The sequence below is a fragment of the Pseudopodoces humilis genome, chromosome 3, assembly GCF_049639895.1.
Source record: "Pseudopodoces humilis isolate 2021_Gansu_Grassland_sample_001 chromosome 3, ASM4963989v1, whole genome shotgun sequence".
In the NCBI taxonomy this organism is placed as follows: domain Eukaryota; kingdom Metazoa; phylum Chordata; class Aves; order Passeriformes; family Paridae; genus Pseudopodoces; species Pseudopodoces humilis.
Window position 1 is genome coordinate 85446421 of NC_142202.1, and position 26505 is coordinate 85472925.

The window sequence follows — 26505 nt, forward strand, 5'->3', positions numbered from 1 at the left end:
TATTTATCTGTTCATAATGTTCCCTTGACCAAAGATCATCAGAACAGCAGTTTCAAAAGTAGCAATTATGAACTCAAGTGGGATGATGGCAACACAAGCAAGAGAGAAATGAGTATTTTGTTGTCTTTCAGAGTAGGATTGGTGATTTATACATAAAAAGAAGCACAGCAGATAAGGCTTGCAAAATTCTGGATCAGGTAAATCAGACACACCTGAAAAAACATACGCCTCAACTGAGTAAGGAAATGAGATATAATAAAATGGTCAATAAGTAACACAGTATAATATGACTACATGCAAAGCTAAATACTAGTGTTTTTTTCCCTTGTCAAGAGCTGAAGATGCTGTATTTTACTGATCACCTCACTTATATCCCTAAAACACCAATAAAAAGTCTGCCAGCTCTGTACTACTCAGATGGGTATTTTAATATTAACAAAGTATATGGCTTATAAGTCTGTTCAAAGTAAAAATCTCATTCCACAATCTAGTCTCAGGGCATGTGTGGAAAGGCTTAAGACAAAATGAAGCAACACTAGCTTCTAGATGCTTCTGTTGTTAGAAAAAAGATAAAAACTAAAACCACACACACAGAGTAATGATTGCAATCCCAGTCCTTTTCAAGTAAGTGGCTGAGCTGCCAGGCTAAACCTAAGCTTTTTATTGTCCACTTTTGATCTACTGCTTGGATTTAATCACTCTTACCTTCTATTTATTAAATGATATTTAAAAGCCATTTTATGGTTTATGGAAGAAGGGAGGTACAAGAGCCAAGAACAAAGGGTAGGTGCCACTTCTTAGGTAATGTGACACCACTAGTGTGGCCTGAAACACAGGGAACTAGGCAGAAAATAGTTGTCTGCATGCTGAAAGAGGGATTGTGCCAAAATTTGGAAGGGAGACAGACAGCCACTGTCCCAGGAGAGGCTTCTGCTGTATGTGGGTGTCAAATCAAATGCCCAGGGCACTTTCAAGTTTAGTATAATGGTGATTAATAGTTTGACATGTTTCCTAGAGAATCCAGACTGGATTGACATTTTACCCTTGCTCTTCCTGCCCAGAAGTACAAGGGTTACAAGTGTGCTGGATCTTGGGGTAGGTGCCTACCATTCTGAGAAACCCCAACCAGCCAGGAGACCCATCAGGCTGCTGCCCAGTGGCATAATAGTTACAGGGACACTAAAACCAACATGAAGAAGACCTCCATCACCTTGCCCAATCAGTTGACAGACCTGAATGTAGGGTAGGCACCCAAAAGTGCAAAAACTACAGGAACATTCCAATTCTGCTGAGAAGTACCAGTGTTTTGACACTCCCAACCCACCAGTTTCACACCTACAAGCACGCCAAGGCTCTGGGGAGCCTTGCCCAGTAACATCTGTGCCTGGTAGCTGCCAGATGCTGCACAGCACAAACCAAGACAACTTGTTGCTTAACCATCCCAGCCAAGCAATGATCTCCCTGCTGGAATGGGAAGCCAGGACCCAACGATCATAACACTAACAGGGGAACAAGAGAGAGATAGAAGGGTAAAAGCTCTCATTTCAGTGACCCCAATATCCAGATCCACTCCAGGCTGTCAAACAGCATCAGAAGCAGGATATAGATGGTTTACTGACACTCAAGATAATGGCCTGTTGAGGGAGGCATCCCATCCTGCTGTGCTTCAACACCTGATAGCTACAGTACCACCCACAAAAGGAGCTATGGTAACTTCTGTGGCACAGCTTCACTGGCTAACAGCTCACACCTCACAGCTACAGCTGGAGAAATGGCACAATACATACAACTTCTCCTGGCAGTCCCCTGGGTCCAACAGGTCCTGGAGGGCCTTGCAGTCCCTGTGAAATGATATAATACGAACCTGAGGTAAAAGTCAACCAACTACTGTAATATAAAGCTTTCTTATATATAAATATATATAAACATCAGGCATTAAGAATTATCTTCCACAGGTACAGAGTTTGTTCATTCTCCCTTACTCTAACATTTAGTTCAATAAGTTTTGCAGAATGATAGGTACAAAATCCAAAGTGTATATATATCAAGCAAATACAAGTAAATACAAAGGGAATACCTAAAGGGAAAGACATAACAAAAGAATAGATCAAGATTTCAAGAATTATTTTTAAGTCAACAATTTTTTGGCTTTGATAACCACATTCATTCTCACTGGGCCTTCTTTTTTATGATCTAAAATTCAGGTACTACCCAATATGAATAGTGTTGGGTGGTAGTTAGACTTAATAGTTTCTGATTCTATCTTTGATACAATTCAAGGCATCATGAGAGATTCTCAAGAACATTTGTGCTTCAGTTAATGTTCTTTATTTATATACTTTATTTATCTACTGATCTTTACTTATCAATAACAGGACAGGGCTGCAGGTAGGCAGTCCTTGAGCTTTTCATTCAGCATCAGCCTCATTGGTACAAGGTGAGACATGAAAGATGTTGAAATCTTGTGCCATTACAGCAACAGCCAAATTCTCGTGGTTACAATGCCTTTTTAAAATTTTTCTAGCCAATAGGATAATGTTAAAAGCTCACAAGTGTTTGCTTAAGCCAATCATTAAAACTACATGTAGACTTTACTTCTAACAATGTCTGCTTGTTATAGCTTAAAAACAGTGGGTAAAGCTTCATTATTAAACTTCCATTTTACTATTATCTTGCTTATTATATTTTCTAAGGCCTATCCCTACACAGCTCAAAAACACAGCCTTATTGTTTCCTGTCCTTGCATGTCATATATATTCTTTCATTCTTCTATTCTGAGATCCGCTTTCACACAGTTTCTGAGAATTTTCTATCTTTTCTATTTCCCACAAGTTACTCTCTTTGCAGAATCACACAATTGCAGAATGGGTGAAGTTTGAAGCAACCACAGTGGGTTATCTGGTTCAACCTTCCTGCTCAAGCAGGGTCATTCTAGAGCACACTGCAGTTTCTTCCAGTGAGGGAGATTCCACAACCTCCCTGGGCAATCTGTTCCAGTGCTCAATCACCCACACAGTAAAGAAGTTCTTTCTCATGTTCAGGTGGAACTTCCTGTGCATCAGTTTCTGCCCTTTGCCTCACGTCCTATTGCTTGGCACCACTGGGAAGAGCCTGGAAACCTCAACACCACGTTTAGACACTTGTAGACAGTGATGAAGTCTCCTTCCAGTTGACTTCTCTCAAGGCTGAACAGGCCCAGCTCCCTCAGCCTTTCCTTGCAAGAGAGATACTCCAATCCCTTAATCATCTTTGCTCTCCACTCCAGGAGCCGCTCCAGGAGCTCCATGTCCCTCTTGTACTGAAGAGTCCAGAGCTAGACTCAGAACTCTGAATGTGGCCACATCATGGCTGAGTAGAAGGGTGAGATCACCTGTCTCATCTAGCTGACCATGCTTTTCCTAGTGTACCCCAGGATATCATTGGCCTTCTTGGCCTCAAGGGCACTGCTGGCTCATGGTGTTGTCCACCAGGATCTGCAGTTCTTTCTTCAAAGGGCTGTTTTCCAGCAAGTTGTCCCCTATGGTTATTCCTGAACTTTCCTCTGTTGAGTTTCAGACTGTTCTCTGCCCATTTCTCCAAACTGTCCTGGTCCCTCTGAAGGGCTGCACAGCCCTCTGGGGTATCAGCCACTCCTCCCAGATTTTCTGTAGGGAACTTGCTGAGGAGATCTCTGCTCCTTCATCCAAGTCACTGATGAACCAGTTAAACAAGACTGGGCCCAGTATTGAGCCCTGGTGGACACCACCAGTGATAGGCCTCCAACTAGACCCGGTGCCATGATTATGGTCCTCTGGTATCTGCTGTTCAGCCAGTTCTGAATCCACCTCACTGTCCACTCATCCAGTCCACACTTCCTGAGGTTTGCCTGTCAGCATAGACTCAAAGCAAGGCCATGGCTGCTTTAACATTTAACCTGCTATTAGCAGGTTAAACAAAGGAGCTAATAAAGTACTGGCAGTGGTTACTCCTTGCCTCACTAATGAATAAAGAGAGTAGACCTAGCTACCAGTGGATTTCTAACTGCAAAGTGGATGCTCATATTCTCAAGTGACAAAGTGACACCTGAGTGTTGCTTAAATATTCCTTTCTTAGTGACACTGAGAGCAACAAGAGCTTCATGTAAAATATAAGTTTTATATAAAATAGCCATGATCCAAGTGCAAACTTTTGATATCAACTATTTGCATTCTTTGCCCATTAATACCAGCTAAAGAGTTGATAGCTTCAGAGTCCTCTTGTATAACAGCATAGAATGCAATGGTTGGATGAAATAACTTTTACTTACCTTTGATCCTGGATTTCCAATAAGACCAGGTGGTCCAGGATCTCCCATTTCACCCTAATGATTTTGTTTGAGAAAACAAAAAAAATCCAAGTTTACTGCTATGTCTCCCAGTATCAGCTATGTATACTGGCAACACATATGGTATGTACATGTCCAAAAATACCTTATTTCCTTTTGATCCGTCCATTCCAGTCTCTCCCTAAAAACAGTAAATACAACCATAAGAAGTTAGAAATTTAAAGTAGGATCAATTAAGAGTTTAATTTGCTACCTTAAAATATTGTAATACATTTTGCAAACTTAAATATTGAGAAAATACTAAATAATTTCTGATGCCTTTTGCAAACTCTAAAGGCATTCCTCTCGCAACTTAATTTTTTTGCATGTTTCCCCAGTGTTTTAAAGGAAAAATGTTTGAAAACACTACATTTCCTTAAGAGCATTTCCAGTCAAAAACCTATTCTTCACCACTACATCTCTTCTGGTACCCAGTATTTATCTCCAAACCTACTCATTATTACAGTAGGACTTATTCTGATTATTATAATATGTTAACCACAAATATCTCAGCAACCTTGAGTTTTATATAAAAAAAAAAAACCTAGATGTTGTCAAAATCATGAGAGAGGACAATAATTAATTACAAATACGTAAAATAGGTAAAGAGACTCTTACAGATTGAGTGGTCTGAAAATTTGACTCAAAGTAAGAAAAAAGTAATGCAAACATAAAATGGCTGTATGAGAACAGCCTGATGTTAAATGCCACACTGGTGGCATCAGAACAGTACAGTTCAGGCCACATAAAACTTTGTGAAAAAGCTGAAAGAAGGAACCTTCAGGAAATAAAACAAAGTATGTGCTCTAAACTCATTTAATGGACAGTACCAGCAACAGAAATGCTGAAAAACAGGGCACCTCTGTTTTTTATTTATAACTTGGGAGACCTTGATGCACATGTAAGAAGGAGACAATACATATGCTATCCCACATAATACCTGCATCTAATGAATGTCTACAAAGAAAAGAATTCCAGAATGAATATGGTATGAAAGTAATCTCAAATGTTCATTATTCACAGCAGTTCAAAACATGCTATACATACTGGGTCTCCCTTGTCCCCTTTTTCAGAAGGCTCTCCCTAAGGAAAAGTAGAAAAGAGGTTAACAGATATATTTCAAATGGTAAATAGAACATATATCTGGTTTTGCTGAAGAGTCCTGGAAAATGTGGTTGTTTTAAACCTGTCTAAAATACAAATATATGGACTACAAAAGTTTACTTGAGGGATGATGGTGATTTAATGCCAAGACCATGACATCTATGATCTTTTCAAGCAGGAGAACAAGGGAGGGTCAGGAACATGAACTAAAGAGAGTGATCATGCATCCAAATCTAAAAAATTCTCAAACTCAGGTGCTTTCTAACACAAAAAATCATAAATCTGTGGTATCAAGGGTGTAAAATAATATTTCTGCCTGCACAAAAACTATTTATATAGATATGACCAAAGAAACCAAGAAGCCTCACAGCTAAATGGCAAAACACCTATTAATCAGTAGAATTATGTACAGCACACATTCCTAGAAAAGCAAAATACACGGCTGTTCCCAAGTAATACCTCCTGAATCATACTGTAAAATTTATGCTTAAACGAAAACATACTAAATTAGAATGTTGATTTGTAAATTTTAATAATTTAAAGCTTCTTGTTTTTTCATATAGATATTGAAGATTACATTAATAACTTGGAAAAGTATGGCTGACACCTAATTCATGAGGCAACCTCTGGTCATAAACTTATATAAAAATAATTTTAAGCTGGAATTAAGTAAAAGTCTGAATGTTTTTAAAGCTAAGGACTTTGTGAGCTGGTAAAACAGGGAAATTTATTTGCATATGTAAATACCCTTCCAAGGAGGAGCTTGATTAAAATACTAAGGATATTTAGAGACTGACAACTTTTCCCATGCCAAAATATTTTTTCTTGATCTCCTGTATATTTTACAAGATTTCATTTATAATCAGTACATTGAGTGAACTTCTAGTAAACACATAAGCACAGAAGTAAGGAATTAACTCACCTTTTCTCCTTTTGCACCAGTCATTCCCAATTCTCCTTTTTGACCCTTTTAACAAAATTATTTATATTTAAAATCATTATATTCTGCCAAATGTGAATAACCTCCTCCTCTTCTCTAACTGTACTTTGTTCTGTGTGTGCCACAAAATCTTAACTATTGTTACAATGGAAATCAAGCTTAAACATATGCAAGTGAATTTAAATGATTGTTTTCTACAGTAGATCTGCAGGCTTCTCAATAAAATGTAAATTCTGTCATATATCCAGAGCACTTGTCTTATCTCTTACAATTTTGAAAGGCATGCAATTGTTAAAATATCAGTGAGCTCTTTATACAGGACTGATAACTATAAACAATATAGTGCCATATGGTGTGGATTCAGAATTTGATTTCCATGTAATTTTTAGAGGCTGTCTATGTGAATTTTATACACATAGGTATAGAAAACCTCATTGTTACAGACAAACTGCTTTAAATATTCATTATTTACTATCCAAAATATTTTCTGAACTTCAATTCTTTCAGAATCTTTCCTACATAACTGGCAGAGCAGGTCATTTTACTTCTCAGATAGCAGTATAGAAATCATACATAATTCTTTCAGCATTTCTCCTTTCTATTTATACTAGAGGAGAGAGGATCACATGCTGCCACTGCAGGATAGCATGATAAGTTGGATATTGGACTACTCAGATCAAAGTGCCAGTCATTTCAAAAATCTATTCCTTCAAAGCCCATTGGGATAAATCAAATAAAATGCACTGTGTTAAGTGTGGCAGGAACAGGCTGGATAGGCACTTTGAAACTTCTTTGAATTCATCCCAAATGCTTACAATGTCTCCCTTCTGGCCTTTAAATCCAGGGGTCCCAAGTACTCCCAGTAGTCTTGTATCACTCTGGAAAGAAATACCACCAAAAAAGATCAGAAAACATCACTAATAGCTTCCAGTAACAATTTATTGCAATTTACCAGTTGTAAATTCAGAAGTCCTAATTTACTACTAGAAAAGGAATAATAAAAGCCTATGCAGTACAACTGGTAGTGTATTGCAGAACACATCCTTTACCATGCATTCACACTTCTGCCACGCTAGCAAAAAATGAACAAAAGCATAAAAGGGAAATGTCTATGTTGACTATTGCCATGCAAATATATGATTTTTTTAAGTTCAACACAAAGAACATATTTTTTATGCTCATTTTTACATTTCTCAAATATGTAAGAAAAGAAAAAAAAACCTCACTTCTTTGAAAAAGAACAAGCTTTTTACTTTTGAGCACCATGAAATGAAAAAAATAGTAGAACTAATTTAAGTCTATTACAGCTGTAAGACAAAGGAGAGGGAACAGGCTCCTCACATTGCTTCTTAAAGACTGACTCAAGGACTAGAGGTTTGGGTTGTATACTTGCTCAGCTGTTATTGCACTGCATTTATTTACTCTTCTGTACAAGCTAAAGACAAAATAAAATATAAAGTAAATGGTTTCCTTTTCATAAAGTCAGACTTCCTAAGGGAAACATGATTTTTTTTTGCAATGACAATGGAAAAAAACCAAAACCCCAATAACTCTGAAAAATGAGATCCAGTAAAGACCTAGGAAATCCCAATCCTAGAACACATGGCACTGGGGTGAGCAGGAATCCTAAGTAAACCAACTTCCCTTGCCATGTTCCAGTATCCATAGCTCTAACATGGGAAAACATCACAATGAATAAATGTGCCATTTACACCATGCTAATATTTTCAGAAAATGGTAGCTGAATATAAATTGAAAAAAACCCAATAATTATTTTAGAAATCCTGATTCCCTGAGGGATTCTCCTTGATGTTAAGGGTTTGTAACACTGTTAGGATCCTAATTATCAAAATCAGCTTCAGAGCAAGAGGCAGATACCCAGATACCTGAGTACTGATGAGAAGTAGTTGACTACCACTGGACTGAGAATCCAGGTGTCTGTTACCATGAGTACACTATAAATTATTATTTATACGGAGTTGTACTTTTGGGGTTTTTTTGCATATATGGAGAAAAAAAAATAAAAAAAAGGGACAAGATTATTAGGCCAAATAGCTATCCTTATATTCTTTGCATTTTTATAGGTAATTTTCTCTTTAAAACCGAATGTAAGTAAAATACACCAAAGCAATAAAAAATCTTAGGAAGTTAATAATGAATTATCTCATAATAGTCTAAAATTACTACTAATTATAATGATTCTGAAACATTTCCTGACTAGATTGTGTTGTAATTTCAATTTCTTTGTGTTTTGGTTTATTTTATGTGTTGAAGACCATTTATTTTTGATTAAACTGATCTATATACCCTTTCCAAAGATATTTAGAAGCAAGTTCAGCTAAATGACCTTATATCTACATATGGAAAACTGGTAAGTAAGAAGGGTGACAGAGGCCTTGAAAGCCCAAGTAATGGATCACAGAGGCTGGAGTGTATATAAATGCAAATTTTGAAGCATTATTTATCCATCTCTGAAGAAATGTAACATACAGTACAGGGCAGAACTAGTTTTGCGGCTGAAAGAAGAGAACAAAATGCATTTACTGAACACATGCAAAGAATCTGATTTATGCTGAAAACGCAAAAGACAGGAATATAGAAATAGTCACATGTAAAAACAGGCACACAGGAAGAATGAGGGAAGTGATGCTCCATCACTGTCTCCCACCCCATTAAGGATCAATGCTGCTACTTAAACTCGGCAGGTTCCTCTCACCTTCATTAAAGAGAGACTGCAGATCTTGGTTTACTGTTCAGCACAATTTGCTGCTGCAATCAGCAATTGTATTTATACTGCTCTTTCACTGTATACATGGATCAAGTAAATTATGCTTTTAAAGGCTTGCACTCCAGCCTCCAGAAAAATCATTCTGATAAAGTGATTGATGCTGACCCAGAAAAACTCTGGTTGCAATAAATTATTTAAATACATTGTGAAATTACCAATACTTATTACAGAAATCAGAAATTACCATACAGCAATCAGGAAAATTGAAATTAATCTGATAAGAAACAGAGAAGTTAGAGAAACAGAAAAAACACTGTTAATTTTGATGGGTCTTAAGAGCTGCCCCATTTCTTGGTGTCAGTTTCTCATGGTTCCTAGAAATACCAATGCAAACAAGCTACACTAAAAACCTCAGGTGATAATTGGTGTGAAAATACCTATAACTACTAAAATGTTGTCAATTCCTAAACACTTTAAACACCAAACTGAAATAAGACCTTGTGACATCCTTGAGAAAATGGATAAAAGAATGGAAAATGACACCACTATTCCCAGTGCTGTAAAGAAGCTCAAAACCCTCAAAGTGTCACTCAAATTTTATTTTGCCAATAAAAATAACTGAGGCAAACTGCAAATTTTCCATACTGGAATGTGAAAGACTGCTCAATGTCTCCAAGGTGCTGTGGACAAAATCAGCTTCTGTCATACTATGTAACAGCATGGAAAAAAGAGAAATTACTGCTACATACATCTGCCTAAGTGAATAAAGGGCAAAGAAGAGAAGCTGTTCTTTTCTTTGAAGACCCCTTTGTCTTGTCCTTGAATGGGAATATCCCATTCCCATCATAAAATACATAGGAATTAATATGTTTGTTGTTGGAGATGTAAGTTGACTCTAGGAAGGTCTGAATATTTATTTAAAGTTTGCATGCATAGAACCTTCTATTTGAATCAGAAAGCCAACTCCTCTTTCATCTGGAATCAAACAGCATTTCCTTGCTGAACAGTTAATTGCTTATGATAGAGTCATTAAAATCTTCAAACTAGACAGCTGAAGGAAGAAGAAAGTTGGTAAGCTATCCAGGATTTAAAAGATAATTAATTTATAGACACATACCAGCTGGTCTACATTTTTTTTCCAGAATACTGTTAATTAGAAAATATAAGCCACCATAAGAATACTTAGAGTCTTATAAGAAGCATGATTTTTGGACACAGATGTGCATAATTTCCTGGAGATTGCCACTGTTTGTGTTTCCTCTTCCAGAATTAACCTTAAAAGGACTATCAGGATAAAAGAGATTGATAAGGCAGAGGTGGGGAATGAGTTACAATAAACATGGTATCAATAGAGGAAAAAGTGCTGGCATCAGTGAAAGCCCTTTGGCAGGAAAAAGAAACTGGTAAGGAAACCAAACATGAGTGTCACTCTATTGGGAACGGCGAGAAGAATGACACAGACTCTCTTGGGAGTCGAACAGGAGAATTTCTCTGTGGTTTATTACCTCAGATCTTTTTTATAGACCGATACATGAAAGTACAGAAAAGTAAAACTCTTATTGGTTAGTAAACTAACACATCACCATCAATGGTCAGTGGGGTACACCACCCCTCGATCTTCTCTTGCAAGAAAACAAGGAACAGACAAACAGCACCTGCAAGGCTGTCTTCTATCTCTGAGGATTGTTTTAATTCCTCCTCACGAATTCCCAGGCCACTTTCTCAGGTGAGACTGAGAAAGTTATGTGGCCTGCTATTCCACAGGCACTGTGCTGCCTGCTTCCTAGTTAGCATCCATACATGAGAACCAAAATATATAAAAATTCAACACATATATATATGAAACTGGAGACCAAATACAGAAACTAAGTCTCTAGGCATAAAAATTCTCTATGCTTAATTCCTAATACATGCTTCTAAGGTGATATACTGATTTGGAACGGGTTAAATATCAGAATTAATATCAGTGAAATCACTTCGGTGATAAAAGCAGATGGAAAGGTATGTTGGACATGAATTTAATTCCAGAATGCCTCTTCAAGGAAAGCTTTTAGCACTCATCTGGGAATGTTATATATGAAAAATACCCTGAATGCACGTCCTCTTTATAGTTCACGCATTCTAATACTAAGAGAAATTAATTCCCTCCAGGCTTGACCTGCGTGACGTAAGTTGTGATACACACATTAACCACTGTACTGGGGAAATAATGCTGTAATAGTGCATCATGAATCTTTGAATGAAATAGTTTTCAGACCACAGAGGTTACATTCTCCCAAATCAATTAAGCAAACTTCTCTATTCTCATACAGTGGCAGACAGTACCACAGTTTAAATGACTTGAAATACCTGCAGCAGGAATGTAAAAGCTCTGTCAAGTTGAATACAGTCCCATGCAATTTAATTTTTTTTTTTTTTTAAGTTCTTTTAGCTGCAGGTGGTTTTATAATTGACACAGTATTTTTATTAGCCCATAATACAAACCTGAGGACAATTCTCATGGACTGCTGGCTGATCTTTTCAAAATTATGCCTCCTTGTCTTTCTATTTTACTCTTAGGATCATAACAGACTTGGTCAAGAAAGAAATGTCAAGTACCATTTAAAGCAATTAGGTTTAGAAATGGGGAGTTGGTGCTTCACACTAACAGCTAGGTGGTCCATACATCTTCTTTTTGAGTTTTGTCAGTCAAAAACAAGCAAGTAGAAGATGGATGGGAGGCAAGACACATGGCAGCAAGATAGATGACACAGCAAGTATGTGACTGGAGTGTGGACTGAAACTTGGAAGGGAATGCAGAAAGGGGGCAGGAAAGAAATTACCTTTTGAATTAATTTGGAATGTGGTTCACAGGGATCAAAACTGTAGTCATTTCTACCTTAAATACTGCTTAGTCATAAAGCCACAGAGACACCAAATCAAATCTCCATACCTCATTATAATGCTTGTTCAATGAATCCAGTATTCCTTTTAGTCCGGAAGGACCCTATATGGAAAAAAAAAATATCAGAAGGTCATTTTAATTTAACTAATTTTATGTTTGCATATGTGGATTTAAAGAGCAATGGGGATGGAAAAGATTTTTGGTTTTTATTTTAGTGCACAGTAATTTATCTTCTGTAACTTCATTATTTTTTTTTTCTGGCTCAGAGAAAGAAGAAAGTCAGTTTTTAAATCCCTGAATTTTGAAAACCAGCAAATTATTTTCAAGTGAATTTGCCAGTCAGAGAAGGCAGAAATGAAATCCATATCAATTTTAATACACTTCCCTTCTGATATGAACAACACTTTTGTTCTCCAGCATTTTAAAACTCTTTCCACTAACTCAAAGTACAAGTTTTGATGCAGAAGCAGCTCCTAGTGTGAGTAAACAGATAGGTTTTTAACCTGGGAGTACAGGAAATGAAACTGAGAAAAGACAGAATTCTCCAGAATATTAACTTCCTAGTTTTACTAGCATTGCAATCTTTTACTTAAACACACATACTTCATCAAGAAATTCAAGACCAAAAAAGGAACTTCTTGATCAAATGAACATTTAGGACAGAAACACTGAAAAATGTGCTTGGGAAAAAACATTTTTGGACATTAAATCCCCCTATTTTTAGGCATATTCTGCCAAAAATCATGCCCTCAATGAGATTTTTAATTTTGATAGATGGAGCAGAACACAGAAAATACAGTAAAGAACTTATGAACTATGACTCATTCAAATTTACAAATTAGTGTAGCTACTCTGAGTTGAAGCTCTCACATAATGCAATATAAACAACAACCACTAATGGTGGCTTTAAGAAACGTTTGACTGTATCAATATGATTACGATATATTCAAGTAAGTCACTTAGCCTATTGACCTGGATGTAACACAGACAAGGGCACAAGAGCAACTCTCCTCTGTGGCTTTTTATAATTACAATTTACCCTCTGCAGCTTTTCTCTGAATGTGGATAACAGGAAAATTTGGAAGCCACATGAAACATCTCAGGTGTTTCACTCCCTCTCTTCCTACACTGGAAGAGACAAAAGTACATTCATGCTATTTCAAAGTGAATTGTCACTTCAAATTTATGTTAAAAATAATATCAATATAGTCATGATGTTTTCACTAAGATCTCACTCCACTCTGATTTCTGAAGTTAATGGCAGAATTTTTACTCTGATATCAGCAATAAAGCTGGCAATCCAGAACTGGGACTGAAGTATGATGACACTGCCTAGACAACAGTCTATGTCTCAATGTCAACAATGTAAACCTGCTGTGTTGAATCCTTGAATCCAGAATTCCTGGAGAATTCTGAAAACCTGCAAGGAGCCAATAATAAGAACTTACTTTCCCTCTGCATTTGACATCATGTACCACACTTCTCTTACTGTTTTTCCACATCTGACACTGCTGCAGCCATACCACCCAGGAAGAACTTAATGCTGAATCTGCCATCAACCCCAAACTCTCAGATATTATTTGTACATAAATAAATAATTTTTGACAGGATGAAAAGTACACTGGCACAGTTTTGAAAAACAAACATATCCTTAAGAATCCCTGGAATGTCTCATGACTAAGACAGTCAAGGAGAACTTTAGGAATTTGGGTTGAATTCTTGGCTATGCTACAGCCTTTGCACTACCAGTTTAGTGTTTCCATTTTCCAAAAATTGACATAAATTAAATAATTTTATATTTCCATAATTTTTTTCTATAATAAAAACTAGTAAATAAGTGTACAATAACAGAAAATATTTTTATTTTTTTGCCTAAACGATAGTCTCTTTTCTTCCGCAGCTTCAGTACACTAATATAGTTGCACAAGATACTCTGAAGTATCTATAGATAAAAAAGACAAAAACAGCAGCATGGGTTTGAAAGAGGAGAAACAATGAAATTAACAACAGTTGAAGAATTATTGTACCAGCAGTTTCTAGCTTTTGAATGGGAATTTTGAACATCTGCCACTTTGAACCTCACTTGAACAGGGTTTCCTTTTTTTCTAATATCAAATTGTGTAATTGCGAGAAGTGAAGCACACAGAGAGTAGAATTCTATGAATAAGAAAAGAACTGAAAACGTGTCCTGATTGTTTCCCAAAATGCCAAACAGGTTTCAGATGTTATTTCTACAGACAAGGCAGGAATAGAGATGCAGGTGCTTAAAGGGAAATAGCTCCAAATTGTGAAATTACTCAGGTTTACAATGTATTTTCCTCCCTTAACTTTTATAGTTCATCTGCATTTCTGTAAGATGAAACTGTTGAAAAAGTCTACCCAATCTCACAGTCCATGCATAAAATGGGTAACAAGTAAATTGCACTGGTTGCACCTCAAATATAGGCAATTTTAGAGAACACAGCCTTCAAGCGACTCAATACAGTTAATTTATCCCTGTATTTCACTTTGGGACCTGCCAATTAAAACAAGACACTGTTTTTCTGTTTATTTTAATGCAAAACATCATGAAACTCACCAGGGCAGATGTGCAATATTGTATAACTATCCCAAAGAGCAAACGGAAAGAATGATGAAAACATGATGTCTGCCACAATAGGACACAAGAAATAAATTACATTTTGATATGGATAAAAAAACTTAATGCATAGAAACAAGCAATATGACCAACCTTTGCCAGCCATTCCCACACTATACTGTAAGCGTTTCCAATATTCTTCTAAGAAGCAGCTGAAAGTCCAGGAAAACCAGAAATGCTACTGACAATTTTCACTTATCATTGCTTTGATTTTTTATTTATTGTAATTAAGCGATAACATTCACTTACTTCCAAAATATTGCTAGAGGAATGACAGTATTTCCTGAGGCAGAGGAAATGAAATTTCCAAGGTGAAGTGCTGGCTACTTAAGATAACTAGTCTGGGGGCACTGACATATGTATTGAATCACAAGAGCAAAAGTATATGTAATTAAATGAAGAAGTTCAAGTGAACTCCTCTATTGCATCACATGCAACGCAGATAAAAATGAAACCCGATTTTAATTTAAAACTTCAGGGAGTGACAAAAAGCTCATCTTCCAAGCAAAAATACTTGAGAAGATAAAAAAGATGAAGTTCAGCTTCTTGCAAAGGTAAATGATAAACTGAAGGATGACCTTCAAAAGCCATAGCAATTGTGAAATTAATCAATTACATCTAATGGTTGAAAACAACAGCTTAGCTGTGGATGTATCAGTTTAAGAGAATGAAAAATTGTGATTGCAGTTTAGTAGCCTGTGATTTAGCACACACTAATTTTCTTTCCCACCTCTGCCACAGGTAGTTTAGACAAGATTGCGTTTGGCCAGAACAGGCAGTCCTCATGTCTCTTACCTTTACAAACCACCAGTGTTGATAACATTTCACTTCTACTAAAGAACAACTGGGCAAAAGTCAGACTCACCTCAAAGATTTTTTAAATTTTTTTTCTGTTATATTGGTGTAAGTCTTTAGCACAACTCTGGTTTAGCACTGTCGATTTTAAAAACAAGCTAAATCACTAAAATGGGAGCTACTGAGAAATGGAATTCCTCCAGTCATAACAGTTCCAGTAGAGACAGAGAAAATTAGAACAGGAACGATAAAGTTAACCCTCAATGGAGAAATGAGTAAAACTCCTTTTTTTCTGTTCTCTAGCCCATCTATGTAAATAGGTATACCTGCTGATTCATTTCAAGGTAAAAATAAATAAATAATAAATAAACCCCCAACCTCCACAGTGACAGACACCAGGCAGCTATTCTCCAAGTAGAAGAAACGGAAAAATAAATTATCTCCTCTTAACAGAACACTACACAAAATGAAGCAGATAGTAATTCTACAACCCAAGACCATATAAGTGCTTTGCCTAAGTGAAGAGTGCAGAATTGGGCCTGTACATCCTTAGGTCAAGGATACCAAGGTCAGATACATTTCATACAGTGTGTGTGACAGCATGGCAAAACAGACTGCCCAGAGAGGTGGTAGAGTCTTCTTTGCTGGAAGAATGATGCTGGAAGATGACTCAAGAATAATCTGGTCACAATCCTGTGCTTTCAGATAACCCTGCTTGAACAGGAAAGTTGTATCAGATGACCCACAGAGATCCCTTACAGTTTTACTCGTTCTGTGATCTTTTGATTTGCTTTTAAAATAAAAAGGTGTGGAATCTAGAAAGTCAATGCATTATACATAATGCAAAACAAGCTGTGGTCTGCTGGGGACCCCATCTGTATTGCTGAATCCTACAGACTTTTAGTTAGCAGAAATGGCAGAAGAAAGCAATCAGCTCAGTTCTGCAGTCTGATCAAAATGCTGTTCTTACAACCTCATAGCATCCTATTATCATAGTAATTCTTTTTGTTTCATAAAATCAGCATTTCAATTTCAGTGAAAAGCCATGCTAAGCAGGGTTGCAGCATTTGAGAGCAGTCTCTCAGAAGACTTTAGAAGAAAATGGAAGTAGGGAAATACATAAAATACATTTGAAGGGTACAGAGATATTGATTTTACAATCACCATTTTCAGAATGCTTGTGAGAGCAAAGTGAATAGTGTGTTTAACAGAAGCTTTTCACCGCTATCCAGGTGCTTGAGAAGACAGAAAGGGTCAAAAAAGCACTAGAGGGAGCTGCTGCTCTACTTGGATTCTGTATTCAGCACAAATTGCTACTACCCGCTGGATTGAGACAGGTGCGAACACACATCTCGGCTCTCCTGCACTGAAATAACAGAACAGTACTCAAAAACAACATCAGACAGCAAGGATGCATACCACGAATTCTGAACCAGAAGGGAATCAAAGAACACCTTAAGAGTCTATAATGTGTAATAGACTTTAAACAAATAATCAAAGGAGGAACGTATTCCATAGGTTCACAAAAATAGCTGATCAATAAAAATCCTCATTGTCTCCTTGCCTTTTGTGAGCACAGGATTTGCTTCAAAGAGAAAAAAAAATATAAAAGAAAGAATAAGGAAAAAGTGACACAAAATAAAGGATATCTGGAAGAAATTTAATAGAAAATCCCACTTTAACTTGCTTATTTCACTTTAACTGAGTAGCCTCATTACCAGATGCCAATCAATCTATGTTTCTGACAGTGATACAGGTTTTTAACCAAAGCTATGCAGATGATGTTAAGGGACTAGAAACTCACACCAAGCATTAATTTTACTGAAAAAAAATCCCCAGAAATTACGTTAGGAAAAAAAAGAAAAAAAATGAGATATTGAGAGAAGGTTAGAAAAATTTTAAATGCTGCCATATGACAAGTAGATTTTTGACTGCTAGCAGGTGCTTTTACATTCCTGTCACATGAAAGCACAGCATGTATGCTGACTGGTATTTTTGTAACTTTCCAGTTTTCTTTGATTTTACCCCAGTCTTTTCCGTACAAATCCCTATATGCACACATTGTTATTAGGACTGCCTTTTATAATAAATGCCCTAAGTATTGTATTTCCTTCTCACAGTTCTTGTGTTTTCTTTTTGTTTTCTTTATTGTCAGTACTGAACACTTGACTGTTCTAATTTCTAAATTAAATACATCATGGCATAAACTGATAAATAAATTAGGTAAATTCATTAATTTCAAACACAGACTGTGCTATTATTACTATGTCCCCTGCCTCTCTGCTACCACTGTCCACCCCGCAGCGACCAGGGAGGCAGGGGAGGTGGATTAGCTTCCAAAGGAGATCCTAAAAACGAGGCTCTTTCCCTTTGCTGAGATGGCAGTCACAGCTTTATTTCTTTGGATCTTCTGGGATGAAGTTGCAGGAGGAAAAGAGGAAGAGGTATCGATAAGCACTCCTTTTTCAGGATAGGGGAAGGAGGTGTGGGAGATTTACACAACCAATAAGGGGAACTGGGGAGAACAAGATAAGGGAAAGAACTTACAAGTCTACATTTTCGGGGGTACATTTTTTGGGTCATACCATTTTTCCTAACTGCATTACAACAAGACTGCATGCTGTAGCTACCCTAACAATAAATGACTGAATCTCCTTTTTCTCAAAAACAAATTTCATATTTTTTTGAAACATCAGCCAAAACCCAAACTTTTTTATACTGGAGAATCTAATTTTTACATATTCAGTCAATCTTTTAACCACTTTGTACCCAGTGTATGCCCAACTTATGGAGCAACAAATCTGCAGGTAACTGAGAAAGGTAACTGGAAGCACAGAAAAACTGGAATATGGTTTGAGCCTTGAAAAAAAGAGGAAGAATGATGGATCCTGCTAAAGATTTTTTTTTGGTGCATACAAGCTGTGGCACTTGAAATATGGGGATCCTGCCAATGCATGTTAGCAGGCATTACTGCTTTTAGAGTATGCCTTTCCTCCGTGTTCTGTTCAGGCTTGGAGGAGGAACACAAGATGGTGGTATAGCTGTATCCAAAGAGAGAAGTGCATCAGGAGAGTTATTATAGCAGAAACAAATACTTTAAACCAATATTTAAGCCATGGCTGTTTAAGGAATGCTTTTCTGTATGTAGTACTAGGCTACAGAACCCAATACAGAGTTCCTTGCGGTGACGTTGCCATGCTGACAAAGTTGATCTTTCTACTTGCTGTAAGAAAATCTGAGATACGTCTCAGTAATAGAAGCACAATTTAGCTTCCACTCAGGATTTCTGGTATATCTGTCAAGGATCATACATCTTCACAAGACTGACCTGCCAGCAAATCTAGGATGGCAGAAATCTGTAACACAGAAACAGCTTTTCACTAGCTCACAAAAAGCTAAGTAGATTAGGTCTAACATTGACCTCTGCTATGGTTTGCTTTTTTATCCTTTAAAGGTTATATTTGGCACTTGTATTAGAAAGATTATGCATCACTCCTTTCCTGTTTGCTCTCCTGCAATCTGCAATACCATTTTAGCATTAGGACTCTGCAAACGACTCAAACAAGCAAGGCTTCAATATGACTGTGCAGGGGAAAAGAGTGAAAGGGAGGGATTTTTAACTCTTTGGTTTTATGCAGGATAAATGAATTCAATCATAAATGCCTCTTTCTGAACACATTTTTCAAGAAAAAATTATTTATGAAATCTATGTAGTTTTTGGTTTGGATAAGGGTAGATGACATCTGTTTAATTTTATTCATTGTATCCCATGCAGCAGTGCATTATTCTCTTCTCTACATATAAGACCAAGTTGAAGCATATGAATCAAATGTTCAGATGCATAAAACACTAGCCTTTATCACTAGCCAGGTAAGCAATAGAAGGGATTATAATTTTTTTTGTTTTATATAGAAATGTAAAGCAGCAGATGTTTACTTAATCCACAAATAGCTGTTTTGTATTTGCACATAATAGCATTTTTACAATACAATATACAGAGAGTTTTACAAATATGACTGAGTCTTCCTCTACCAAAAAAAGGCTGCTTTCATTGAAGACTAATATACATTCATGCCTGACTTGAATTTTAAATCCTTTATATTTTTAAAAAAAAATAGAGAAGGAAAAAAAATCCCAAACCTCTTAGATCTGAGCTAAACCCTTTAGTTCTTCATATTACAAATCCTTTCATAAAGTCATGTATTTCTTAATCTTTTTAATTCTTCAGTCAACTCATCTGAACTACAGCTGAGTGCTCATTCCAGTGCTGGGTATAATCCTCCCCATCATTCAGACGGTTGGCACATGCTTCACACAGTCCTTCATCTTTCAAATTACCCCTCTGAGACAGAAATTATCCCTTCTTCTACAGAGCATCACGCATTTTGCAAAAGGAATTAAAGCACAGTATTCACAGCTAGCATACATGACCAGTCTTTCTTTGAAATGTCAATTTCTGCTTCTTCTGCTGAAGTTTCCATTTTGTTCTTTCCCTCCTGTGTAGTCCCTCCTACTTGTGGATCCAGTTCTTTAATTTTTTCTGCAACAAAAGGCTACCAGTAGTAGATGTTTGATACAGCAAATACACAGATCAATTATTTTCAACTATGATCCAGTAACCTGCTATAAAAGAGTTAATAATGTCCGAGGACAGAGTGAAAATTTCCCATTCCCCTCGTTAGCTACTTACAGGAGGTCCTGGTGGCCCCGGTTTTCCTGGGAGGCCTGGTTTGCCTCGTCTCCCCTGGAAAAAAAATTACAACAGACATTTATAAATGCTGTGGTTAGGAACTGATTTGGAATAAGAATTTTAAGAAAAGATTTATTGTCTTACATTTTAGCAAAAAAAAAAAAAATCAAAACCCATTCAAAATGAGTACTCTGTATCAGTCACTGCAATACTATCTGAGTAGTTCTAGGATTGCTTTTAATAGTTGTAACAAATGATATTTTTATCCCCATCCCAGTAACAATGTCACATTTTAAAGCTTTGTCTCAAATATGAGTGCATCTTAAGAGGTTTATTATTATTAACGAAGTATCTTGATGAGGTGTAAAGAAGTTATATTTGTATGAATACACTGGAGCTTGGGATGTTAAACTGTGCTGCAGCAGTCTGACTTGCACAGTCAGTACACATGTGCAGTATACTCCAATTAACAAACACATATACCCTTCTTCTCTGGGATGTGATAATGAGCACAAAAGCCAAAGATTTATTTGCAAAAACAATTCACCTTCTTTGTGAAATTACTACCATCTGTGTATATATAATGCACATGCAAAATCATTTGCATTAAAATGTAAAGTCCATAAAAGTCTACTTAAGGGAGACGTTCAACTCAGTTTCTAAAAACACATGCATATGTAACTATTACAATTTTTTAGTACAGAGTTTAGTACAGTATGAGCAACTGTTTTAACATATGGTTTTTTTTTTAGGAAGATCAACATAAAAATTGAAGTAATTTACAGGAATTAACATCTTTATTGTCAAGCTGAAATCTGATACATATTTTTTATAAACACAGCTGATAACTAATATCTAGGTACAAAGGGCAAAGAAAAAAATATTATATCCATTAAGAGTAAACTTTTCCCTTGCATATGGCAAATGTAAATTAATGTTAAAGCATTAAGGGGGGTGTCCTGCTGAAGTCCTGGCTTAAAAAGTGAAAAAATGAAAATTCTGGCTGACAGCTCACAATTAACACATAGGGATATTTCTGTAAGCTGTGCTCCCTACTTCTAAGCCTGCTTCTGTAGTTTATTAAATAACAGTGTCACATAGACTGCAGAAGTATTCTAGGAATAGAAAATGAAATCCATTTTTGTTATTTCCAGGTAAGAGTGCTGATCTGTAGGAAAACCCTCTCATGCTCTGCTTTTCATTAATCTTGATCTATGCTGAGGGGAGGACAGCAAGGGTGGAAAGTCCCTCTCCCTCACACCTTGCAGCTCTCCAGAGCAACCTCTTGCCTAGAAGCCAGAACTCTCCTGAGAGAGGTGGGTATCTCAAAGTCTCCAAGCTGAAGAAGAAACAGAACAAAGACTTTGTGGATGCGTTCCAGCCATTGGGTTGTGCCACACAACTTTTACACTGCCACCACGGATTCATGAACATCCTCAGTCAGTCAGAGTGTTTTAAGGGCAGCGTGAAACAAAACCACCTCAGCATATCTGGAGTGCCAAATTCCTGGGTCTTAACTAGATGAGACATATATTATGTGCTGAGCTGTTTAATCCCACCAGTACTTGCACATGCAGGGCTCTAACTGGGCCAGCTAAGGGTAAATTTTCAGAACCAAAATACAGGACTACGTGCCTAGACTGGGCTCAAGGTTCTAGTGGCTCCTACTGCTGCTGCGCTGGTAACACTGTCCCTGCAGCCCCAGGACCAGCTGGAGCTGGGATCTCCGCTGGGATAAGGGGGACCAGGGTTTGACTTTGGTCAGCTCATTGATGAAGTGCACTGAGCAAGCCTGACAGGGCACAGCACCAGGAAAGGCACATGTGCACAAGCAAAGGGGACTGCAGCTAGCTCCACCTATACTTTTGGACTCATCTCTACTCTACTCTACAGGTGGAAACTGATATTTCCTGACTTTTCTTTTAAAAGAAAAAGAAACAGTAAACTTCCCTTAGAAAGTAGAAAAAACAGACTGAGAGGTAATAATGTAATAAACAAAGATATATTGCTCCATACTTTTAAAATAGTCCCTCTGAGTTATAATGGTCTACAGTGTTGACTTCTTGAAGCACCTTCCTTTTCCTGTTTGAACTTATTTAAAGTATCCTGAGGATGACACTTAAAGTCACAGCAGTCTAAACAAAGTATCAAGGAAATGTCAGGATGAAGAAGACAGGGCTTTGACTGGCAGACACAACTGTGAACGAGGTGTTAATTACACAGGAAAACATGGAATATGTTGGGAAGGCAATTTTATCTCTGTTTACAAGATGAACTAAAATGTGATTTATGACATAACAAAGACAAAACTTGAACTTTCTGAAAAAATAAAAAACAGCTACAAAAAAAGAGTTGTCATTTATTAATTACTAGAACACATACCCAATGAAACACGGAAGAAACATTTGTCCCACTTTTTAATCATCATTGTATTATTAGCAATTATGCAATGTTGCATGTAAAACAACCACACAGATCAGTATGAGGCATAAGCTTTTTATAGAGTAATAAAAGTTCTTTTTTTGCCTCTGAGCACCTTCATAAACTGTTTGGTATTTTAAATTTAGTACAGAAATGTATGAAAGGCCACTATCTTTCAGCAATGTCTTTCAGATACAGAGACTTCAATGTTAGGAATACCCAAAGCTCCACCTACTTGTCAGCACTCCTGCTTCTCTATGACTTGTCAGCATCAGCAGGGGAAAAAATAAAATATATACTATAGTAACAGTGTAAGAAAAAAAAAAAAAGTTCATATTTTTGTTTAGGGTAATTAAAACAATTAGAAGAATGTTTTTGACAAGCCCATTATGATGTTGCCTTGAGCAGACCATGAGCCAGACCATGACTAAATATTTACATTTTGATTTTGAGTCATCCTTCTGGCAAGAAAGAAGTGAAAAACATCTCAGTGCCCTCTCTGGTTTATAGAGTGGGCTTAGCAGAGAGCCACAGTACCCAGCTCCTGCTCAGCAGTGGGTCTTGGTAGCCCCATGAGAGCCGTATTTAGTGCCACTCTGCTGCGCACTGGGCTGACAGCCCACACAGGAGGCCTGTTACCTTTATTTAGCTTAGATCATGGAGCAAATATTGAGGTTATAAAACCACTCAAAATATAAATAAATGTCCTAGGCATCACATTGTTCCTTTAACTAAATAAAACATTCAATACCACCTACATTCTCTTAAAAATGATACGTGGTGTCAACAAGTTGTCTAATGCTACTTGGAATACCTGAAGAAGACCAAAACTGTTGCTGGTTATTCCCTTTAGTGCTTATATTTTTGCTGCCAATCAAAATGATCAGAAGTTTTCTAAATGTTACTGATATTGTATGCTGTCCCCTTGACTCCTGAAATGCCAGCCCTCAACTAATTTGTACAGCAGGCTACTTTCCTCTTTCCCTAAGGATAGGCTTCAGCTAGATCATTCAAATGACAAATCATTCAAATAACAACTGCTTGGTTAGGGGCAAAAAAAGTAAAAATACCAAAAATAAAGTAAATGAGAGGTTATGTGCTTCAGAAAACCCAGCTAAGTGCCTAGCAGAAGTATGTGGTCAGCTGCATTCTTTATTCCTCTCTTCCTTTGCCCCTTCTGTGAATTGAAATGACTTGATGAGCTTTGCCTGACATGAGACGGAAAGCTGTTCAGAAGAGAGGCTCTGGCCATCCCTCCATAGGCTTTGTGCTCTGGTTCTGACTGCTGCCCCTGGGTGCTGCTGCAGGTCCAGCACACAGCCCAAGAATTCAAAATCTGTATTGTAACTCCCTGCTGTATCATGCCATATCCATATATTCATATCTCTCTAAACTTTAGAGTAAGATCTCTAATCCTAGTGTTCAAAAATAAGCTGTGGATTATTTAAGGATAAAATCAAGCAGTTATGTAGGAACATTACATGATTTACGGAATTAATAATTTAAAGACTCTATGCTTGAATATGAAGGCAAAAGTTCTTAGAATAAACCCATGTGAATTTTCAAGGGAAAGTGATAATTAGTGGTTCTTGAAACACATCATCACATTTCAAAACAAGAACTAGTTCCAGAGAAAGTAAAAATCTGGGCTTTAAAGTCTTAACTGTTATAGTTGTTATGCAAAATTAATGAGGTTTATGTAATTTGTTTGCCAAACTAAACTATGATTCTCTTGGTTAATCCTAAAAACCAGACTCAAAAAGGCACAGATATTACCAAAACAGGAGGTGGGTGGGGAGTTAGAGACCCCTGTCTCATGGTGCCCAACCCACAGATGCCCGTCAACACCTTGGGGACCTAAACACAGCCAAACGGGTGGAGTTCTGTGCAGTTAAAAACTGTTCCTCCAGATGCCCAAAGCTGTCACCAAGCAGCCAGACAAGTTCCAGTGTCTACACTAACTCAGATTACAGCAAGACTTGGGATATTCTCTCCCCTAAATTGAAAATCTAAGTTGCAGACAATGAAACCTCGTTAACTTCAGTAATACAGTGTTAGGATTTGAATGTGCAATCCCTTCTTCCGTCCTATTAACTTTGGCCTTGAGGACATATTATGGTAACCAGTATATTACAAATTAACCTCTGTATTATTAGATGTTAAACCTGAACAAAATCACAGGAAATAAGGCCAGAAAGCAAGAAATTAAGCCGTTTGCAGAAATCAAGCGCAAGTCTGTTCATCATATTCCACTAAAACCTTTCACAGAAACATGGCTCACAGAAGAATAGAGCACACCTAATCCCCTGCTTTGGGAGAAAAGTCAGTAGGGAGCTCCTCACTAATGCAGAAGCATTCCTGCACTCAATCTTGGGTCCCCAAAATAATTTTAGGAATGATTTACAAAATTTCTAGTTTCTTCATTGTGATATTAATAAAATGCTCAAAGGGAATGCCTAGCCAGACTAGATAAAATTGAAATTAATTTAACAAACAAAAAAAGGTCCTAAAACAGGCATAGCAATGCCAAGAAATTGAATGCCATGACCTCTTTTGCCAACAAATTGCTAGACAAAATCCAACACAATTTTTCAAGTGTATCCATAAAAGCTCAAATTTGTTTCAAAATCAAAGAAATATTTTCAACTGTATTTAGATAGTTTATACCTTAATTTTGAGATATAATTTCTTATTCTCTCATGTTTCCATACCTTTGGCTAAAAGACACTAAAAGAAATACTAGTATTTAGAGTATTTGGAAGAGAGTCTGAAATTCCAAATGAGCCTCTTAAAAGTTAAACCATTTCTGCAATACCCTTAAAAGCTAGATTTTAATTTCTACAATGGAAATTAAGAAGGGAAAAATCAGAATTTTTCTAATTGGTAAATCTGCCTTTAGTATCCTAAATTACAACCTCGTCATTCTATTTTTAAATGCCAAAGTGGGAGAAAGAAATATTTTTAAGCTGTATTTACTGGATATGTACTTCAAGGTAGAGACATTCTGAGAGAAAAACTGTTTTACATTAAGCATTTTTGGAGTGTTAAATGTTGAAGTGAAGGAACATACAGAACTCTAACTTAAAGATGAAATCAGATTGGAGCTTTGAATGTTTAAAAACAACTTACATCAAAGTCAAGAAGGAATGAGAAGATAAAAAGAGATTCCAAAACTCCAGAGATTTAGCTGTGAAGAAAATGTTTTGCATTGTGCCAGAAGGCTGACCTGTGATGACATTATCATTGTTCTGTAAGGTTTGTTTTAAAATTGTTCAAGTACAACATTAACTCACTGAACTAGAAAACAAATTATGTCAAAGAAATATTTAAGTTCTACAAATCAGATAAATGCAATCTGATTTTAAATTAAGTTTGTTGCCACTCTAAATAATTATGTTAAGAAAATCTAACAGCTCTCCATCCATTTATTTATGAAGATTTTCCACTCTGTCAAACTAATTTTATTCATGTTTGATTAGAAAAACTTGTAATCTCAGAGAGTAAACTGATTATTAACATAAGGCAAATATTGCAATTCCACAGGGTTCCTCCAAACATGTAATTTTAGCGAAATCAATGTTGAAATACTAGATATGACAACAGATTCTCAGTTTTATGAGGTGTTTAATTTATTATTAAGATAGTGCTAAAATAACTTCCTCTTAAGTGAAGTATTTGGTATTATAAACACAACTATTGGAAATAAGGAAGTTCTTTCAAAAATATTTACTTTAGGACACCTGCAACATCCCAAGGAATATAGAGACAAGGATATGGCTGTGGTATTGTAGAAAGATTTTTAAATGCTTGAACCTAATTCACCATTGGAACCAGGGAAACCACCATGATGGAGAAATAATCTGTTTAAATACATATAAAAGACTTAATTTATTTTTTTTTTATTAATCCATAAAAATGAAATTTTTGGCAGCCATGTTGAGAATAAGAGCTAGTCAAATAAAA

General features: G+C 36.6%; 1 protein-coding gene across 1 annotated transcript in view; it reads right to left on the minus strand.

Annotated features, from left to right (window-relative positions):
* The window catches only part of COL19A1 (collagen type XIX alpha 1 chain), a 184603-nt gene that overhangs the window by 45232 nt on the left and 112866 nt on the right, over window positions 1-26505 (minus strand). Inside the window, exons 16-23 of the mRNA XM_005518585.3 lie at window positions 20122-20175; window positions 12047-12100; window positions 7202-7264; window positions 6369-6413; window positions 5390-5425; window positions 4449-4484; window positions 4286-4339; window positions 1788-1841 (exon numbers count right to left, since the gene is read on the minus strand). Of these exons, the coding sequence (XP_005518642.1) occupies window positions 1788-1841; window positions 4286-4339; window positions 4449-4484; window positions 5390-5425; window positions 6369-6413; window positions 7202-7264; window positions 12047-12100; window positions 20122-20175 (396 nt within the window). The remainder of the gene's footprint in view (window positions 1-1787; window positions 1842-4285; window positions 4340-4448; window positions 4485-5389; window positions 5426-6368; window positions 6414-7201; window positions 7265-12046; window positions 12101-20121; window positions 20176-26505) is intronic.